This window comes from Ranitomeya variabilis, chromosome 4 (genome assembly GCF_051348905.1).
Source record: "Ranitomeya variabilis isolate aRanVar5 chromosome 4, aRanVar5.hap1, whole genome shotgun sequence".
NCBI classification, from domain to species: domain Eukaryota; kingdom Metazoa; phylum Chordata; class Amphibia; order Anura; family Dendrobatidae; genus Ranitomeya; species Ranitomeya variabilis.
Window position 1 is genome coordinate 651,254,342 of NC_135235.1, and position 16,771 is coordinate 651,271,112.

The 16,771-nt window shown below is 42.6% G+C and overlaps 1 protein-coding gene across 1 annotated transcript in view; it reads left to right on the forward strand.

The window, feature by feature from the left end:
* The window catches only part of LOC143768172 (uncharacterized), a 52,233-nt gene that overhangs the window by 1,293 nt on the left and 34,169 nt on the right, over window positions 1–16,771 (forward strand). Inside the window, exons 2-7 of the mRNA XM_077256861.1 lie at window positions 4,568–4,717; window positions 4,846–5,025; window positions 5,384–5,507; window positions 5,591–5,688; window positions 5,887–5,977; window positions 7,645–8,583. Of these exons, the coding sequence (XP_077112976.1) occupies window positions 4,568–4,717; window positions 4,846–5,025; window positions 5,384–5,507; window positions 5,591–5,688; window positions 5,887–5,977; window positions 7,645–8,583 (1,582 nt within the window). The remainder of the gene's footprint in view (window positions 1–4,567; window positions 4,718–4,845; window positions 5,026–5,383; window positions 5,508–5,590; window positions 5,689–5,886; window positions 5,978–7,644; window positions 8,584–16,771) is intronic.

Consider the following 16,771-nt stretch of genomic DNA (forward strand, 5'->3'; position numbering starts at 1 on the left):
GCCACAGAGCAGGAGGTTGTAGTAGTCAAGGCGGGAGATGATGAGGGCGTGGACTAGGGTTTTTGCAGATTCTTAGTTTAGAAATCCTGGAAATATTTCTGAGTTGAAGTTGGCAGGAATTGGATATGTGGTTTGAAGGGTAGATGAGTGTCAGGGATTACCCTGAGGCAGCAAGCTTGTGGGATTGGGGAGAGTGGGCAGCTATTTACTCCGACAGATAGGGGGCGAGGTAAGGAGGTGGTGTGTGAGTGGAAGACGCTGAATGTCCGGTCTGTTAGGTACGACGAAATCCAAGATACGGCCAAGTCAGTGATGCCAAGAGATGAGAGGGTCTGTAATAGTAGGGAATGGTCCACTGTGTCAAAGGCTGAGGACAGGTCTAGGAGGAGGAGGACAGAGTAGTGTTGCTTGGCTTTGGCAGTTAATAGGTCATTGGTGACTTTAGTTAGGGTAGTTTCAGTGGAGTGATGCAGCTGGAAGCCAGATTGAAAGCGGTCGAAGAGGGAGCAGGAAGAGAGCTGGGAGGAGAGTTCAAGATGGACGTGTTGTTCCAGTAGTTTTGAGGCATAGGGGAGAAGTGATATGGGGCGATAGCTAGATGTAGAGGATGAGTCAAGAGAGGGCTTTTTGAGGATAGGTGTGATTGAGGCATGTTTAAAGCTTGAGGGGAAAACACCAGTTGTTATTGATAGGTTGAAGAGATGGGTTAGGGTTGGAATGAAGACTGTGGTAAGGTTTGGGATGAAGTGGGATGGAATCGGGTCAAGTGCACAGGTGGTGAGATGTGATCTTGAGAGTAGAGTGGAGAGTCGGTCTTCTGTAATGGTGGAGAAGTTGGTTTTGGAGGAGGAAGGCTAAGCAGTTAGGAGGAAGGGCTCTGGGGGTTGTCTACTAAAATGGTCTCTGATGTTATCAATCTTCTGCTTGAAAAATTTGGCAAAGTCTTCGGCCGAGATGAGTGGAGATGGTGGGGGTGCTGGAAGACGGAGGAGAGATTTGAAAATGTTGAATAACTGTTTAGGGTTGTGAGAAAGGGAGGATATGAGGGTTGAGAAATAAGTTTGTTTTGCCGCAGCAAGTGCGGCCTTGAAAGTAGTGAGGGACTGTTTGAATGCGATGAGGTGCTCGTTGGAGTGGGATCTTTTCCATCTCCGCTCAGCAACCCTGGTAGCCCATCTCAGTTCTTTGGTCAGGCTCGTGTGCCAGGGCTGTCTGTTGATTTTGCTAGCTTTGGTATGTGTGAGAGGGGCGACCGATTCCAGAGCTACAGCTATTGTGGTGTTATATAAAGCGGCATCCGCATTGTGTAGGGAACTTATGTCTGTGAGAGGGAGGAGGGATTCAGAGAGTGAGTGTAGATCGAGGTGTTTAAGATTTCTGCGAGGGTGTGCAGGTTTGTGGAGTGGGGATTGTGGACAAGGAGTGGAGAGGGAAGAGAATGTGAGTAGGTTGTGGTCAGAAAGAGGAAGAGGTGAGTTAGAGAGGTTATGGGACTTAATTTAGTTATGAGTCTGAGTTGTGGTTCTGATGATAGAGAAGATATCACGGCCTGTGTCTCTGGTTGGAGCAGAAACTATCCAGCTAGAGATTAGTGTGGCTGCCACACGTGTTTATTGTCCAGCAGCTCAGTAAATTTAATTAGCTCCCTAATGTAGCTAATGGGGCACTACCATTCGCTACTTAAACTCACAGCATCCAAGATATGGGGCCTTAAAGGGAACCTGTCACCAGGGTTGGCCGATATAAGATGCAGGCACCACCTTTCAGGGCTGATACACAGCATTTTATAATGCTGTATATCTGACCCCAACCAGACCTGTAAGAGAAGAAAAATAACTTTTATTATACTCACCTGTGAGGCGGTCCGGTTCAAGGGGTGTCTCTCTTCTCGGTTCGGCGCGACCCATCTTCTTGCGATGTCGCCCTCCTGCTTGATTTGTGTGAATGATGCATCATCGGCACAGTCTCCTTGGCATCGCGCTCCTTCGCAGGCGTACTCTGCCCTGTTGAGGGCAGAGCAAATTACTACAGTGCGCAGGCACTGGGAAAGGTCAGAGAGGCCCTGCGCACTGCAGTACTTTGCTCTTCCCTAACAGGCAACCCCACATGTATTCAGGCTGTCTAGCAGGCGCAAATCATGCAGTGACTCAAACATAATCTCCAAGCACGCCCTAAATACTCGGAGACCACCCGAGCATGCTCTGAAAACCCGAGTAACGAGCACACTTGCTAATCACTAATAGGTATATATTTACGAGAAAAGGGGAATTAACCCCTTTCTGACCTTGGACGGGATAGTACTTCCGAGGTCAGATCCCCTGCTTTGATGTGGGCTCCGGTGAACCAGCATCAAAGCTGGGACATGTCAGCTGTTTTGAACAGCTGACATGTGCCCGCAATAGCGACGGGTGGAATCGCGATCCACCCGCCGCTGTTAACTAGTTAAATGCCGCTATCAAATGCTGACAGCGGCATTTAACTACCGCTTCCAGCCATCTGAAGATCGCTCCTATGTAGCTGAGCCAATCCAGTTGTGCCAGCTTCTAGCCTCTCATGGAGGCTATTGAAGCATGGCTAAAGTAAAAAATAATGTTTAAAAAAAAATATATAAAAGTTTAAATCAACCCCCCTTTCACCCCATTCAAAATAAAACAAACAAACAAAAAAATATACACATATTTGGTATAGCCGCATTCAGAATCGCGCGATCTATCAATAAAAAAAGATTAACCTGATCGCTAAATGGTGTAGCGAGAAAAAAATCGAAATGCCCGAATTACGTTTTTTTGGTCGCCGCGACATTGCATTAAATGCAATAACAGGCGATCAAAAGAACGTATCTTCCCAAAATGGTATTATTAAAAACGTCAGCTCAGCACGCAAAATATATGTCCTCACCCGACCCCAGATCACGAAAAATGGAGACGCTACGGGTATCAGAAAATGGTGCAATTTTGGTTTTTTGTAGCAAATTTTGGAATTTTTTTCACCACTTAGATAAAAAAGAACCTAGACATGTTTGGTGTCTATCAACTCGTAATGACCTGGAGAATCAAACTTGCAGGTGGTCAGTTTTAGCATTTAGTGAACCTAGCAAAATAGCCAAACAAAAAACAAGTGTGGGATTGCACACTTTTTGCAATTTCACCGCACTTGGAATTTTTTTCCCGTTTTCTAGTACACGACATGGTAAAACCAATGATGTCATTCAAAAGTACAACTCGTCTTGCAAAAAATAAGCCCTCACATGACCATATTAACAGAAAAATAAAAAAGTTATGGCTCTGGGAAGGAGGGGAGCGAAAAACGAACACGGGAAAACGGAAAATCTCAAGGTCATGAAGGGGGTAACAAGCAGGGTACATAAAAACCCTTGAAAAACATATATTTAATAGAACATAATTAAAATACACCTGACCATGCACAGTAAAATCAACAAATGATTTCTATCCAATTGAGTGCCACTGTTGGTCAACAACTCATCTAGCAAATTTATAAAGTGTAAAGGTGACACAGTATTAGAATAATGCAGCCATGGCTAAAGAGCATCTTTCAATCAAGATAATTGGTAATTCTATGGTTACAGGTCATTATAAACTATCCCAGGTCATATCACAGATATCAGGCCTAGTTTTCCTTAGGATATACTGTATACTAGGCTGTACCTGCCTAACAGCGGAGGTTGGCAACCTAATAATACGGGATTTGGCGTCCCTGCTCCACGGTGTCTCGCCCTTACTTGCCCTGGTAGTCCATGCTAGACATAAAGATATAAATATATTTCTAATCTACACAGCACAGGTGCTATTCTATAAAAGGCAGTTAGAACATACTATAATAAAAATAGGAGACTTATTGTATTAGTCGTTAGTCACGATGTCTGTTTCTCATGCCTCAATGCGTTTCCCCAATCAGTGTATCATCAGGAGGCCGAATTGAAGGTTTATCACAATGGGCCTATGATTATCCTGCATGATTGTAGCTATCTCTACCTCTCAGAAACTTTACCTTGATCTGTAACCATATAATTACCAATTATCTTGATTGAGAGATGCTCTATAGCATTATTCTATTACTGTATAATCTTTATATTATATAAATTTGATACATCAGTTGACCAACATTGGCACTCGATCGGATATAAATAATTTGTTGATTTGATTTTACTGTTCACAGGGTCGGGTGTTTTTAAGTATGTTGTAATCAATATGTTGTTAAAGGGTTTTGATATACACTAACTGTTTACATTCCTGTAAAGACATTGGTCGCAGTGGTGATGCCAGTATGCACAACATTTGAGGCCCATGGTGGGCTCCAGTGATTGTATCTTTATATACTGCCATTATGTATTCAACCAGGGATTAACTATTGTGTTTATATAGAAATATAACGACCATTGTCCACAATCACTGAGAAGCAATTAAACTCGTGGTCCAGTTCATACTGAGAGAGAATATAGTATCCACATGGTCTATCTCCTCATATGTTTCCCCTGATTATCTTTAGTCATTGTATTATTACATTGGATTTTTATGATGCTACATCTGCTCATCTTCTCCACATTCAGGTCCCTACAATATCGGATCCTCTCAGTGGAGATCTTCAATATAAGAACATTTTCCTGAGTGACCCTTCAAAGATGGATGGTAACAGGGACAAGGCGGCAGAAAGGATATTACACCTCACCCTAGAGATCCTATTGTGGCTTACTGGAGAGGTGAGAGATTCTGATGACATCACATTACATCATTCTTATCTATGGGAATATAGATGGACAGAACAGGAGAGGTGAGGACTCTGGAAATGTCTGTAGTGAGATTTATTAATGTGTCTCTCCATAACCAGGATTACACAGTAGTAAAGAAGACCTCTAGTGAGCGGTGTGGGGACCATGGGTCTGAGGGATCGGGAAGACCCCTAAGCCCAATCACAGAGCCTCCACCCCACCCCCTGATACATGAGGAGATCAATGACCAGAAGATCCTAGAACTCACCTACAAGATGATTGAGCTGCTGACTGGAGAGGTGACGCTGCTGGGATATTATACAGTAATGCTATGAAGGGATCGGGGCGATGACTGAATCATTATATGTAACATTAAAAAACGGCACTTGGATTGAAGAACAGTGAAATAAAGTTTATTTTAATATTGCAATCAAAATGTTGAACGTTTTCAGTCTTCTATTCAGACCTTCATCAGAACTGATTGCTGGAGGTTAGGAGAGGAACGCGCTACTGTATGCGATGTGCGACTGTTCTTCTATCTGAGTGCCAAGGTTTTTTTTAATGTTAATACGGGCTGGATACCCTACATGTGCACCCTTTCCTCTGACTAGCAGTGCCGTGCAATACTTCTCGTCATTGTATCATTTTATGTGTCAGGTTCCTATGAGGTGTGAGGATGTCACTGTCTATTTCTCCATGGAGGAGTGGGAGTATTTAGAAGGACACAAAGATCTGTACAAGGACGTCATGAAGGAGGTTTCCTGGCCTCTCACATCACCAGGTAATAGACAGGACTAAATACACACGACCTATAATTATCTGTATGTAAAGAATGAATTCAGTCCCTGTATGTGTTTCCACCAGATCTATGCCATAAGAGGACAACACCAGAGAGATGTCCCCGTCCTCTTCTTCCACAAGACTGTAAGCAAGAAAATCCCAATGTTCCTCAGGATCATCAGGTAGATGGAGAGAAGGTGTCATGAGATCTCCCCTATGATGTGTAGACGGCTGTGAAGGTCTTGTGCTCAGCCTTGTTGTATCTACCAGTATTATATGTTTTATACTTGTGTAATGAGAACGGTGGAGATGGCAGGATTAGAGCTGATCATAGGTGTGACTTCTCCATTTGTCTGTGACTTTTACAATGTTTGTTTCAGGGTGAAGGTCTGACCCATATTGACACTACAGGCACATATGTGAGGGGTGATGAGCGGTGTAAAGAGGAGGTTCCTACATATGACTACCCAGGTGAGTAGTAACCACTAACTGTTGAGAAATCATAGATTCTTATCAGTCACTGGCTGGTACCATAGAGTTATGTGTAGCTCATAAATGTAGTTGCTTTATTATTACTAAAAAGCCTGTTACTTCTCTGTTGCTAAAAATGGGAACATTATTAAGCAATATGATGACCAAGAAATCTCTTGTTTCTCAGTTCTTGCAGACATTTAAATAGAGATATTGTATATTTGGGTTTTATGTGATATATCAGAATTTTAAGCTTTGAACTATTATGCAATTTGTACTCGTGTAATTGTCATGGTTTCAACTAAATGTAAAGTTGTGGTCCCATGATTATTAGGAAATACTTCAATAATATACCGTATATACTCGAGTATAAGCCAACCCGAGTATAAGCCGAGACCCCTAATTTTGCCACAAAAAAACTGCGAAAACTTATTGACTCTAGTATAAGCCTAGGGTGGCAAATGCAGCAGCTACTAGTAAATTTCAAAAATAAAAATAGATACCAATAAAAGTAAAATTAATTGAGACATCTGCAGGTTGTGTTTTTGAATATCCATATTGAATCAGGAGCCCCATTTAATGCTCCATAAAGTTCATGATGGGCCCCATAAGATGCTCCATATTAAAATATGCCCCATATAATGCTGCACAAAGTATAATAATGGCCCCATAAGATGCTCCATATTAAAATATGCCCCATATAATGCTCCATAAAAGTTGATGGCCCCATAAGATGCTCCATAGAATAATATACCACATATGCTGCTGCTGCGATTTAAAAAAAAGAATAAATAAAAGACATACCTCTCGCCCACAGCCGAGCAGGCAGGGACATCAGCGCGCTATGGGGGCTGGGTGCCAGAGTCGCTGCTGGCTCAGGCCCCCGCACTTGCGATATTCACCTGTCCCCGTTCCACCGCCGTGCGCCGCTGTGTCTTCTAGGTCTCTGCAGTAACTGTTCGGGCAGAAGGCGCACACTAAACACGTTATCGCACCCTCTGAATGTCACAGCCAAAGGACGCGGAAGACAGACCCCGGCAGTGGAACGGGGACAGGTGAATATTGCATGGCTCGCCCTCCCCCGTTATACTCACAATCCTGGCACGGTCTCTGCACTTTCCTGCTTCTCCAATGGTGTCCGGCGCCGGAAGCTTGTTCCTGTGTTCAGCGGTCACATGGTGCCGCTCATTAACGTAATGAATATGCACTCAACGCCTATGGGAGTGCAGTCGGGTCCATATTCATTACTTTAATGAGCGGTACCACATGACTGCTGAACACAGAAACAAGCTGCCGGCGCCAGAGACCATCGGAGAAGCAGGGACTTGCAGAGACCGGGCCAGGACAGAGTGAGTATGAGGTGACAGCTGCCGACCCCCTGGGACAATGACTCGAGTATAAGCCAAGAGGGGCACTTTCAGCCTAAAAAATGGGCTGAAAATCTCAGCTTATACTCAAGTATATACAGTAATAACAGCACATGACATTAAAAAGTGTTTTAGTATGTGGCTTTATTTGTCTCATATATTTCTACCTTCTCTTGAATTTGAGTTTTGCTTCATCTCTTGTAATCTGTATGTAAATGTTTTATATAGAAAAACTTAAAAATACCAATTTAATAAAACTATTTTTCACATAAATAAAAATAATCAATTTTATTCTCGCAGGTGACTGTATCGGGAGTTCAGAGGGACATATAATATCTTTAGATTTTAAACAAGAAGATCATGGTATCTCACAAAACGCATATGAAGAGCAGGGAATTATCCCAGATAAACAACCAGCCCTTCACAGCACAGATCTATCTTCTAATCCTTTCCAACAAATCCTATCTCCTCATTCATTACAGACTGTGATGTCATGTTTAGAATATGGATCATGTCTTAACTGTCAATTGAAACTTATAAGAAATGAGGGAATGCACAGAGGGGAGAAGTCCTTTTCATGCTTAGAATGTAGAAATTGTTTTTCTCGGAAGCCAAGGCGAAAACCTCAAACAGGGGAGAAGCCATTTTCATGCTCAGAATGTGGGAAATGTTTTAAACAGAAGGCATATCTTGCTATACATCAGAGAATTCACACAGGGGAGAAGCCATTTATATGTCCAGAATGTGGGAAATGTTTTAACCAACAAGCACATCTTTTTGTGCATCAGAAAATTCACACAGGAGAGAAGCCATATTCATGTTTCGAATGTGGGAAACGGTTTTCTCAGAAATCAAAACTTATTGACCATCAAATAACACACACAGGTGAGAAACCATTTTCATGTTCAGAATGTGGGAAATGTTTTAAACAAAAGTGGAGCCTTGTTACACATCAACGAACTCACACAGGGGAGAAGCCGCACTCGTGTACAGAATGTGGGAAGTGTTTTAACCTAAAATCAGTTCTTGCTAAGCATATGAGAAGTCACACAGGAGAGAAACCATATTCATGTTTAGAATGTGGGAGATGTTTTTCTTGGAAATCACATCTTGTTGATCATCAAAAAACTCACACAGGGGAGAAGCCATTTTCATGTTCAGAATGTGGTAAACGTTTTTCTCGGAAATCAAATCTTGTTGATCATCTAAAAACTCACACAGTGCAAATGCCATTTTCATGTTGACGGACCAATCTGTTCTGATGCTCAGAATGTTGGAAATGTTTTAATCGAAAATCATCTTGCTAAGCTTCAGAGAAATCCCATAGGAGAGAAGCCATTTTCATGCTTAGTATGAGCAAAATGTTTTTCTTGGGAACCAAATCATGTTAACATCCAAAATATTTAAACAAGCCAGACTCCATATTTATGTCCTGAATATGTTAAATGTTTTACAGCTATCTAGAAACTGCTTAGTAGAAATAATTGATATGATGTGACCCAGAGTGTAGTATTTTTAGGAATTCACTTAACTTGGTGAATTGAAAGAATTTGTTCAATATTCTTAGCTCAAATCGCATAACTGACCGCCAATATATTACACAGTCAGCTAGAAAAGGCTTCCAAAACCTTGGTTTCGGCTGTGCAGGCTCGCCCATAATTTTTTGCAGTTATCATATGTCATGCCCAGCCAATGGAGGCATTATCATAGCCTGTATAAAATCAGAAGCAGGGAATGCAGCTGTCCTTTTGATGATAATCTGGATAGTTAGTAGACATCCCAACTTAGCTATAGATAAATTGGTGGCAGTGATAGATCACAGTGGTTATAGTGTTGCTGCATTTCATGCAAAAGCAGATTATAGACACTACTTATTTTTAATCCCACATTATTAGTTATATTTAAAGTACTTGTACACCACACCAATTCTGCAGCTGTTGTGTTTTAGACCTGCCACCTACATGACATTTCTTATTCCATTCCTTTTGGTGAAGTGGGAATTGTTTTTCAAAACTGTGACAAAAGTTAATTCTAGTGTAGTAAAAAAATATATAGTAAAAGAATCAAATTGCAAATAATGAGAAAATGTAAAATAAAACCCAAACCTGTCATGGTATCTAACAATTAAGAATGTAGGAGTCGCACTACCACTTGTTCTGGCTGTCTGGGCATTATTACTTCCAAACAAAGGTGAAAATTCCCTTCCTTTGTGTACAGCAAGCATGATAATGGAGAGGAATTGTGGGTCGGGAAGGACTATAAGACACAGTACTCATATTACTACAGAAGAATGATGTTACTTCTGCCAGCGACACCGTCAGATTGCATTATGTCAATGACATCTCTCTCTGTTCTGAGCTTTAATCCCTATAGCCACAATTAATGAAAATATTTCACAACAGCTTCTTACAGTTGATGTTTTGCATGAGATGAAAAGTGATTTTTGAATTTTAGTGGAGGACTCAAATGTGTAGCTATGGTGGTGGTGGTAGTCGTGGTGACTAGGGTTGAGCGAAACGGATCGGTCAATTTCATAAGTCGCCGACTTTCGGCAAAGTCGGGTTTCGTGAAACCCCAGCCGATCCCAGTGTGGGATCGGCCATGTGGTCGGCGATCTTCGCGCCAAAGTCGCGTTTCGTATGACGCTTTAACTGCCATTTTTTCAGCCAATGAAGGAGTGTGGGCAGCGTGATGACATAGGTCTCTTCTTGCTTTCTGCGGCGTCACAGGGGGTAGGGGTATAAACGCCATCTTACCGTTTTGGATGTAGCGATTTACACAGTCCGAGGAATGTAGCGATTTACACTGTCCGAGGAGGGAGAGAGAGAGAGAAAAAAAAAAATCCCCATTGACTTGCATTGAGTTTCGTGTTTCGGTCGATCCTAAAAAAGTAGAAGTCGCTCAACCCTAGTAGTGACACTGGTAGCCATGCTGGTAGGGGCAACACCAGTGTCACTGGTAACCCTGGTGGTAGTGGCATTCTGATTCAGGGCAAATCTAGAGGAGGGAATGAGGATGGGGCACATTGTCATGCCCCTCATATTTACATTGAAAAAAAAAATAGGGATGTAACAAAGGATCATGGAAGAACAACTTCTGCATCTTTATTACTCCCCTGGAACTGTTGGGGACCGGCAGGAACAATATATCAAGCAAAATGTTGGAGAAGAGAAGAAACAACAGCAGGTGCAGGGGGTGGCATTTTTTACAGGCACGGGACAAGGCTAACAGTCTGTGTTAAATTAATGTTGACGACTATGCTTGTTACGATGACCAAATGTCACAAGTCACAGAGGAGGTCAGAAAATGAACAAAAGGGATCCTCGTTCATGCTGTCGAGAATGGCAAAACAACATGCTCGATTTGCTTGTAAGCTGAAATCCGTATCATTAGAGATGACTATTAAGTAGCCATGCTTTTAGTTCCTTACTATAAAAGATAAATGGGGAGTTTTTCCAACTTCTGAAAGGTGGTCAGAATTGATGTGATGGCAAGATATGCTGTCTACCATGAGCAAATGTCTGACCAATAGACTCCTCTCCGCTCCCAGCAGAGTCAACGCCTCCCCACCTGTTAAAACGCTACTGCTAAAACTAGCTGAAGCAGCAGCAGCAGTGATTGTATAGTATAAATGACAAGATGGACTAGATATTTTATTAGCTGCTGAGCTCTAATTAGATCACCTCTTTGTTCAATTCGGTTTCCTGCCAAGAGTCCCGAAGCAGAAAGGTCTCATATTGTAATTTTCTATGCCATGACTAAGAACTTGTAAAATTTAGATTTTAAACGTGTACGCTGATATGGCTATTGTGTGTTTATGTGTCTAGCCTACTGCATGTGAGTCTTAATGGATTAATAAAGAATTGTACATTTTTATGACCCAGAAAATGAGTAGTTGGACTTCCTTTTTCTTCCGAGTTCAATACAATATGCCATCCATTTTCTGCTTGGGGTTATTCCACTGCACCACCCTAATAAGTGTTTATAGGTTGCAGGCAGAGCAGACTCGCCCGTAGCTGCGGCAACTTGAGCTGGAGAGGATGAAGCGCCTGTGGTCAGAGAATCCAACTGGGCATTTACAGTCCTTAAATATAACAAAATGTTTTTTTGATGATCATTCTGATGTGAAAGTTCTTGGTACAAGTCCAAGGCCTGGGTGGTTTTGGGATCAGTGGTATCCATGGCTTGAGCAAACTGTCACGCACATAGGTGGCGCACGTGGTTCGTGGATCCACTGTGCCATAGGGCCGGACCTGCTTAGAAAGGGGCATAGCTAAGTGGCTACCAGGTGTTCGCTGGAGCTCCAGATGGTGTAGACAGACTGGGCTGCAAGTAGCCACCAGCTACCACTCCTAGGCAGTTGCTGGTACTGCAGCTGCCGATTCAGGGGTTGGGTTCACGGACACGGGGAGACATGACTGTAATCACTGACTTGCTGGATATGGACTGTATGGACAACTTGGATATTGAATATAGTTTCTTGTTCTCACATGCAGATATCAGGAAACTATACTAGGACCAGGGACTTTGGACTCAGGAGTGGCTGCACCTTAACCATGGATTCGGGAATAGGTACCGCCAATGCGGTTTCCTGATTAGGATACTGCTGAAGTGGTCACAGGAACATGGACGACCTATACTAGACTAATGGGAACACAGGATACAGGAATAACATTAACAAACTAGCACGGGGGACCTGACAACATACAGTTGCACACACCAGCACCACTAAAACTATCGGGTTTGCTCAGGCACCTCTCTGTTGGGGAGGGTGCCTTATATACAAGATGGCTCCTAACTATTGACAGGGAGACATCTTGCTGTAGCTGGGGACATTTTACCATGTGTACGCGCTACACTTTTAAGAGGCTGGAATACACAGGACAGAAGGAGGAGGATCACGAGGATGCTGCTGCGGCCAGGGTAGTGAGTATGCGTTCCCACATGGGGGAAGGAGGGGAAACTTGCGGGGGCATCGGGTACAAACATTACACCCTTACTCCAAAAACCCACTTTCTGGTTTTCAAAGTGTGTACTCACATAATTCTTAGTTTCAGTATGTGTATCCAATAAAAACCTGCCTTCAATTTGCACCAGCCATCATCCTTGTGGATGATGTTCAGCAGTGGCATCTGGTCTTTCTAGCATTGATTGGTTCAATCTTTCCGCTCAGTAAGTCGTGCCAGAGAGGTTTCCAATACAAGCCAGTATACAATACCACCAAGCTTGTTGCAAACAAACATGGTCTACTTATTGGACATATTTTAAATCTATGTGGGTTTGATCAAATATTCTAATAACAGCAGAAGAGGCCTGAGAGCCCCTCATTTTTAGTTTCATAGGATCAATGTCTTGCAGTATGAACATCGAAGTCTAGGGTGACCCCCCTAGTCACGATCTCCTAGATAGTAAATTATTTTTTTAGGGATTCTCCTAAAAACTAAACGCAAGTTGGATAATTATATCCAAACAAGAACAGGCCCGCGAGCTGCTTCTTATGGCCACCCACACAGGCAACAAAGGGTCTCCTAGTATCTCGTTCTGAAGTTAATAAAATGATATATCTCACCCACATAGAAAATATGTCTGGTACCTAGGCAAAATTTGTTTGTTTTTTTACAAGCTTGGTGGTTTTATTGTATACTGGGTTGTTTTTTCAACCTTTCCCGCCCACCTTGCTAGATAGACCAGATGGTATTGCTGAACATCATCCACAGGAAGGATACCGGTACAGTTTGAAGACGATACACATTTTGAAACTAAAAATGAAATGAATGCGCTATTTGAAAACCGGAAAGTGAATACATCCCATGGCAACAAAATGCTCCCTTGTTGGTTTTACATAGGGATGAGCAAATAGCTGCAGAGGTAACCTGGATACCTGGAGAGCCCCTGATAATCAGCTGTTCGGCCCCACAGCTGCATGTGTCGCGACTGTGAGACAGTAACAACACATGCATGGACAGCCCAGCAAACAGGCTCTCCTTGGATGTGTTGTGACTGTCACACAGCCGCGACACATGCAGCTGTGGGGCCGAACAGCTGATTATCGGGAGCATTCCTCACAACACAATAACAATCTTCTCTGATTATTGCGTTTGCTACATTCTTTTTTGCGTTTTAACCCTTATTTGATGCAATTTTGGTGCAGATATGAAGCAGAGTTTTTAATGCTTTTTAATAGTAAATAAAAGCTTTGATTCTGCGCTTAAAAATGCAACGGTGTTTTCTTTTTATTTGTGCGTTTTCTTTTTTTTTTTTTTTCTCCAGAAGAAGCCTATAGAGAAAAAATGCACCAAAACGACAGAGTTCAGCACCTTAAGCACCAGAATCAAAGGACGCACCAAGGGAGGAGATTTCATGGAGTAACATCCACTTTGCTTGACAATGCAGACCATGTTCACATGTAGCGGAAATGCTACATATTTTCTGCTGCTTTTTTTGTTCATAAATTTTGCTGTGTTAAACCAAAGTGGATGTGATTTCATAAAAACTGCTCCCCGTTGGCTAAAGATGCTGCTGAACAGTGCAGTTTTGGTGCTTTATTTTTCTCTAGAGGCTACTATGTGGAGCCTAAAAAAACGCATGCAAAAAAAAATGCGGATACTTTTTTTAAGTGCAGGTCAAAGATTTTCTGTGCTATAAAAGCACATTAGAAAAGCGGCTTCACATCTGCAACAAAAACACATTAAATAAGAAGGAGAAGATTGTTATTCTGTATTTTGGTGCTGACATCTGCAGAAAACAAATAACATAATATTTCTCCAACATCTGAACACGGCCTTATACACAGAAAAAAAGCCAGATATCCTATAGTGAAGCTACCTAAAGATCAAAATTCTGGCTGCGACGACTGTGAATGAGGAAAACAAAAAATAATCCACAGGTCCCAACTAGAGATGAGCAGGACACACAGATAACATCGCGCCAACCCTGGCTAATCAAAAGCTACGCCGGGGACCCCAGAAGATAAGAGATTTGTGTCCTCCCTCCAGCCACCAGGTAGCACTGACCTGAACGCTGGACCAGAACCCCGTGAATATCTGCTCATGTCAAGTCTCAACTGTCCCAGATATAGCGGACAGTCCCGGATTTGGGTCTACACCCTGCAGTCTCGAGCATCTGCTGAATGTCCCTCACTGCCACCACCCCTCAGACATCTCCCCCTGCCAGGGGGGCAAAAAAAAACGTAAATGGGTGTGGCAAAAATTTGAAGTGGCGCGCTATGCACACCACATAATTTCTCCCTCTTTCTATTACTCACAAGTTGGGAGGCATTGTTGGACTAACACTGGCAGCAGCGGAGTATGGATACAAGTGCTTCTCACAAAATTAGAATATCAAAAAGTTAATTTCAGTTCTTCAATACAAAAAGTGAAACTCATATAGAGTCATTACAGAGTGATCTATTTCAAGTGTTTATTTCTGTTAATGTTGATGATTATGGCTCACAGTTAATGAAATCCCAAAAGTCATTATCTCAGTAAATTAGATCACTTTATAACACCAGCTTGAAAAATTATTTTAAAATCCAAAATGTTGGCCTACTGAAATGAATGTTCAGTCAATGCACTCAATACTTGGTCGGGACTTCTTTTGCATCAATGTGGCGTGGCATGGAGGCGATCAGCCTGTGGCACTGCTGAGGTGTTATGGAAGCCCAGGTTGCTTTGATAGCAGCCTTCAGCTCGTCTGCATTGTTGGGTCTGGTGTCTCTCATCTTCGTCTTGACAATACCCCATAGACTCTCTATGGGGTTAAGGTCAGGCGAGTTTGCTGGCCAATCAAGCACAGTGATACTGTAATTCTTAAACCAGGTATTGGTACTTTTGGCAATGTGGACAGGTGCCAAGTCCTGCTGGAGAATGAAATTTCCATCTCCAAAAAGCTTGTCGGCAGAGGGAAGCATGAAGTGCTCTAAAATTTCCTTGTAGACAGCTGCGCTGACTTTGGTCTTGATAAAACACAGTGGACCTACACCAGCAGATGACACGGTTCCCCAACCCATCACTGATTGTGGAAACTTCACACTAGACCTCCAGCAGCTTGGATTGTGTGCCTCTCCACTCTTCCTCCAGACTCTGGGACCTTGTTTTCCAAATGAAAGGCAAAACTTACTTTCATCTGAAAACAATACTTTGGACCACTGAGCAACAGTGCAGTTCTTTTTCTCCTTGGCCAAGGTACGACACTTCTGGCATTGCCTATTGGTCATAAGTGGCTTGACACAAGTAATGTGACACTTGTAGCCCATGTCCTGGATATGTCTATGTAGTGGATCTTGAAGCAATGACTTCAGCAGCAGTCCACTCCTTGTGAATCTCCTCCCAAATATTTGAATGGCCTTTTTTTTTTATTATATTCTAATTTTGTGAGAAGCACCTGTATATAACTTAATGGACTGGCATGAGTTGTTTGGCTAGCTATTGGCACTGGCAGCAACTGCACAGCATGATAGTAGATGTGTGGGTGTGTAAGGTTCGCACTGGAAGTCCAAGCAGCAACTTGGTATAGACAGAACATGATTGACAGGCTGGATATACCCAGCTGTGCAGGAGCATTGGCACTGGCAGAAACAAACACAGTACACAACATGTTTGGCCAGACAGGTAGATGTGTGACTTTATATTACCAGCAGTGGAAGCCCTGGTTGCAGAATTGCAGTATAGATAGAACAGTGGGTGCACACCATTATATCCAGGACACCATGGATCTTCTATGAAAACTCTCAGCTTTGGGTCCACTTTCAGAGGAGACAATACTAGTCACTACTCCAATATTCCTCATGAGGATGAGGTTACGGCATGCAAATATTTCCTTCAAAAACAATCTGGCCACAGAACCAGAATATAACCACAATACGCTAACCTGTATACAGCTAAACAAGAAGAGGAGTTTTTATCTTGTTCTATATCCAAGAAGTGTTGGATCTCCTTGCGGAGATTGACATGCTAAGCATGCCGAGATGAGGAGACTTAAAGCCACAGTGCTCCTCTGGGAAATATGCTAATTATGCAAATTATTTCTTCAGAGAGGAATAGAACTAGAACTCTAGTGCCACCTATTGGAAGGTAGCAATCCTACAAGTCAATGTCGACCCTTTAACGAGCCTTGCTACATGACTTAGGATAATAGCCAAACCAGAATTTCGATTTGCAGACACTGTGTTTCGGGGTACTTCCCTTCGTCAGTGCAAAGTGGAGATCTGGTTTGGCTGTGTGAGAGGCGTCCGACCGATATCCAAGAAGTGTCGTTTCTCCTTTTGGAGATTGACATGCTAAGCATGCCGAGATGAGGAGACTTAAAGCCACAGTGCTCCTCTGGGAAATATGCTAATTATGCAAATTGTCTCTTCAGAGAGGAAGACAACTAGAACTCTAGTGCCACCTATAGGAACGTGGCAATCCTACAAGTCAATGTTGACCCT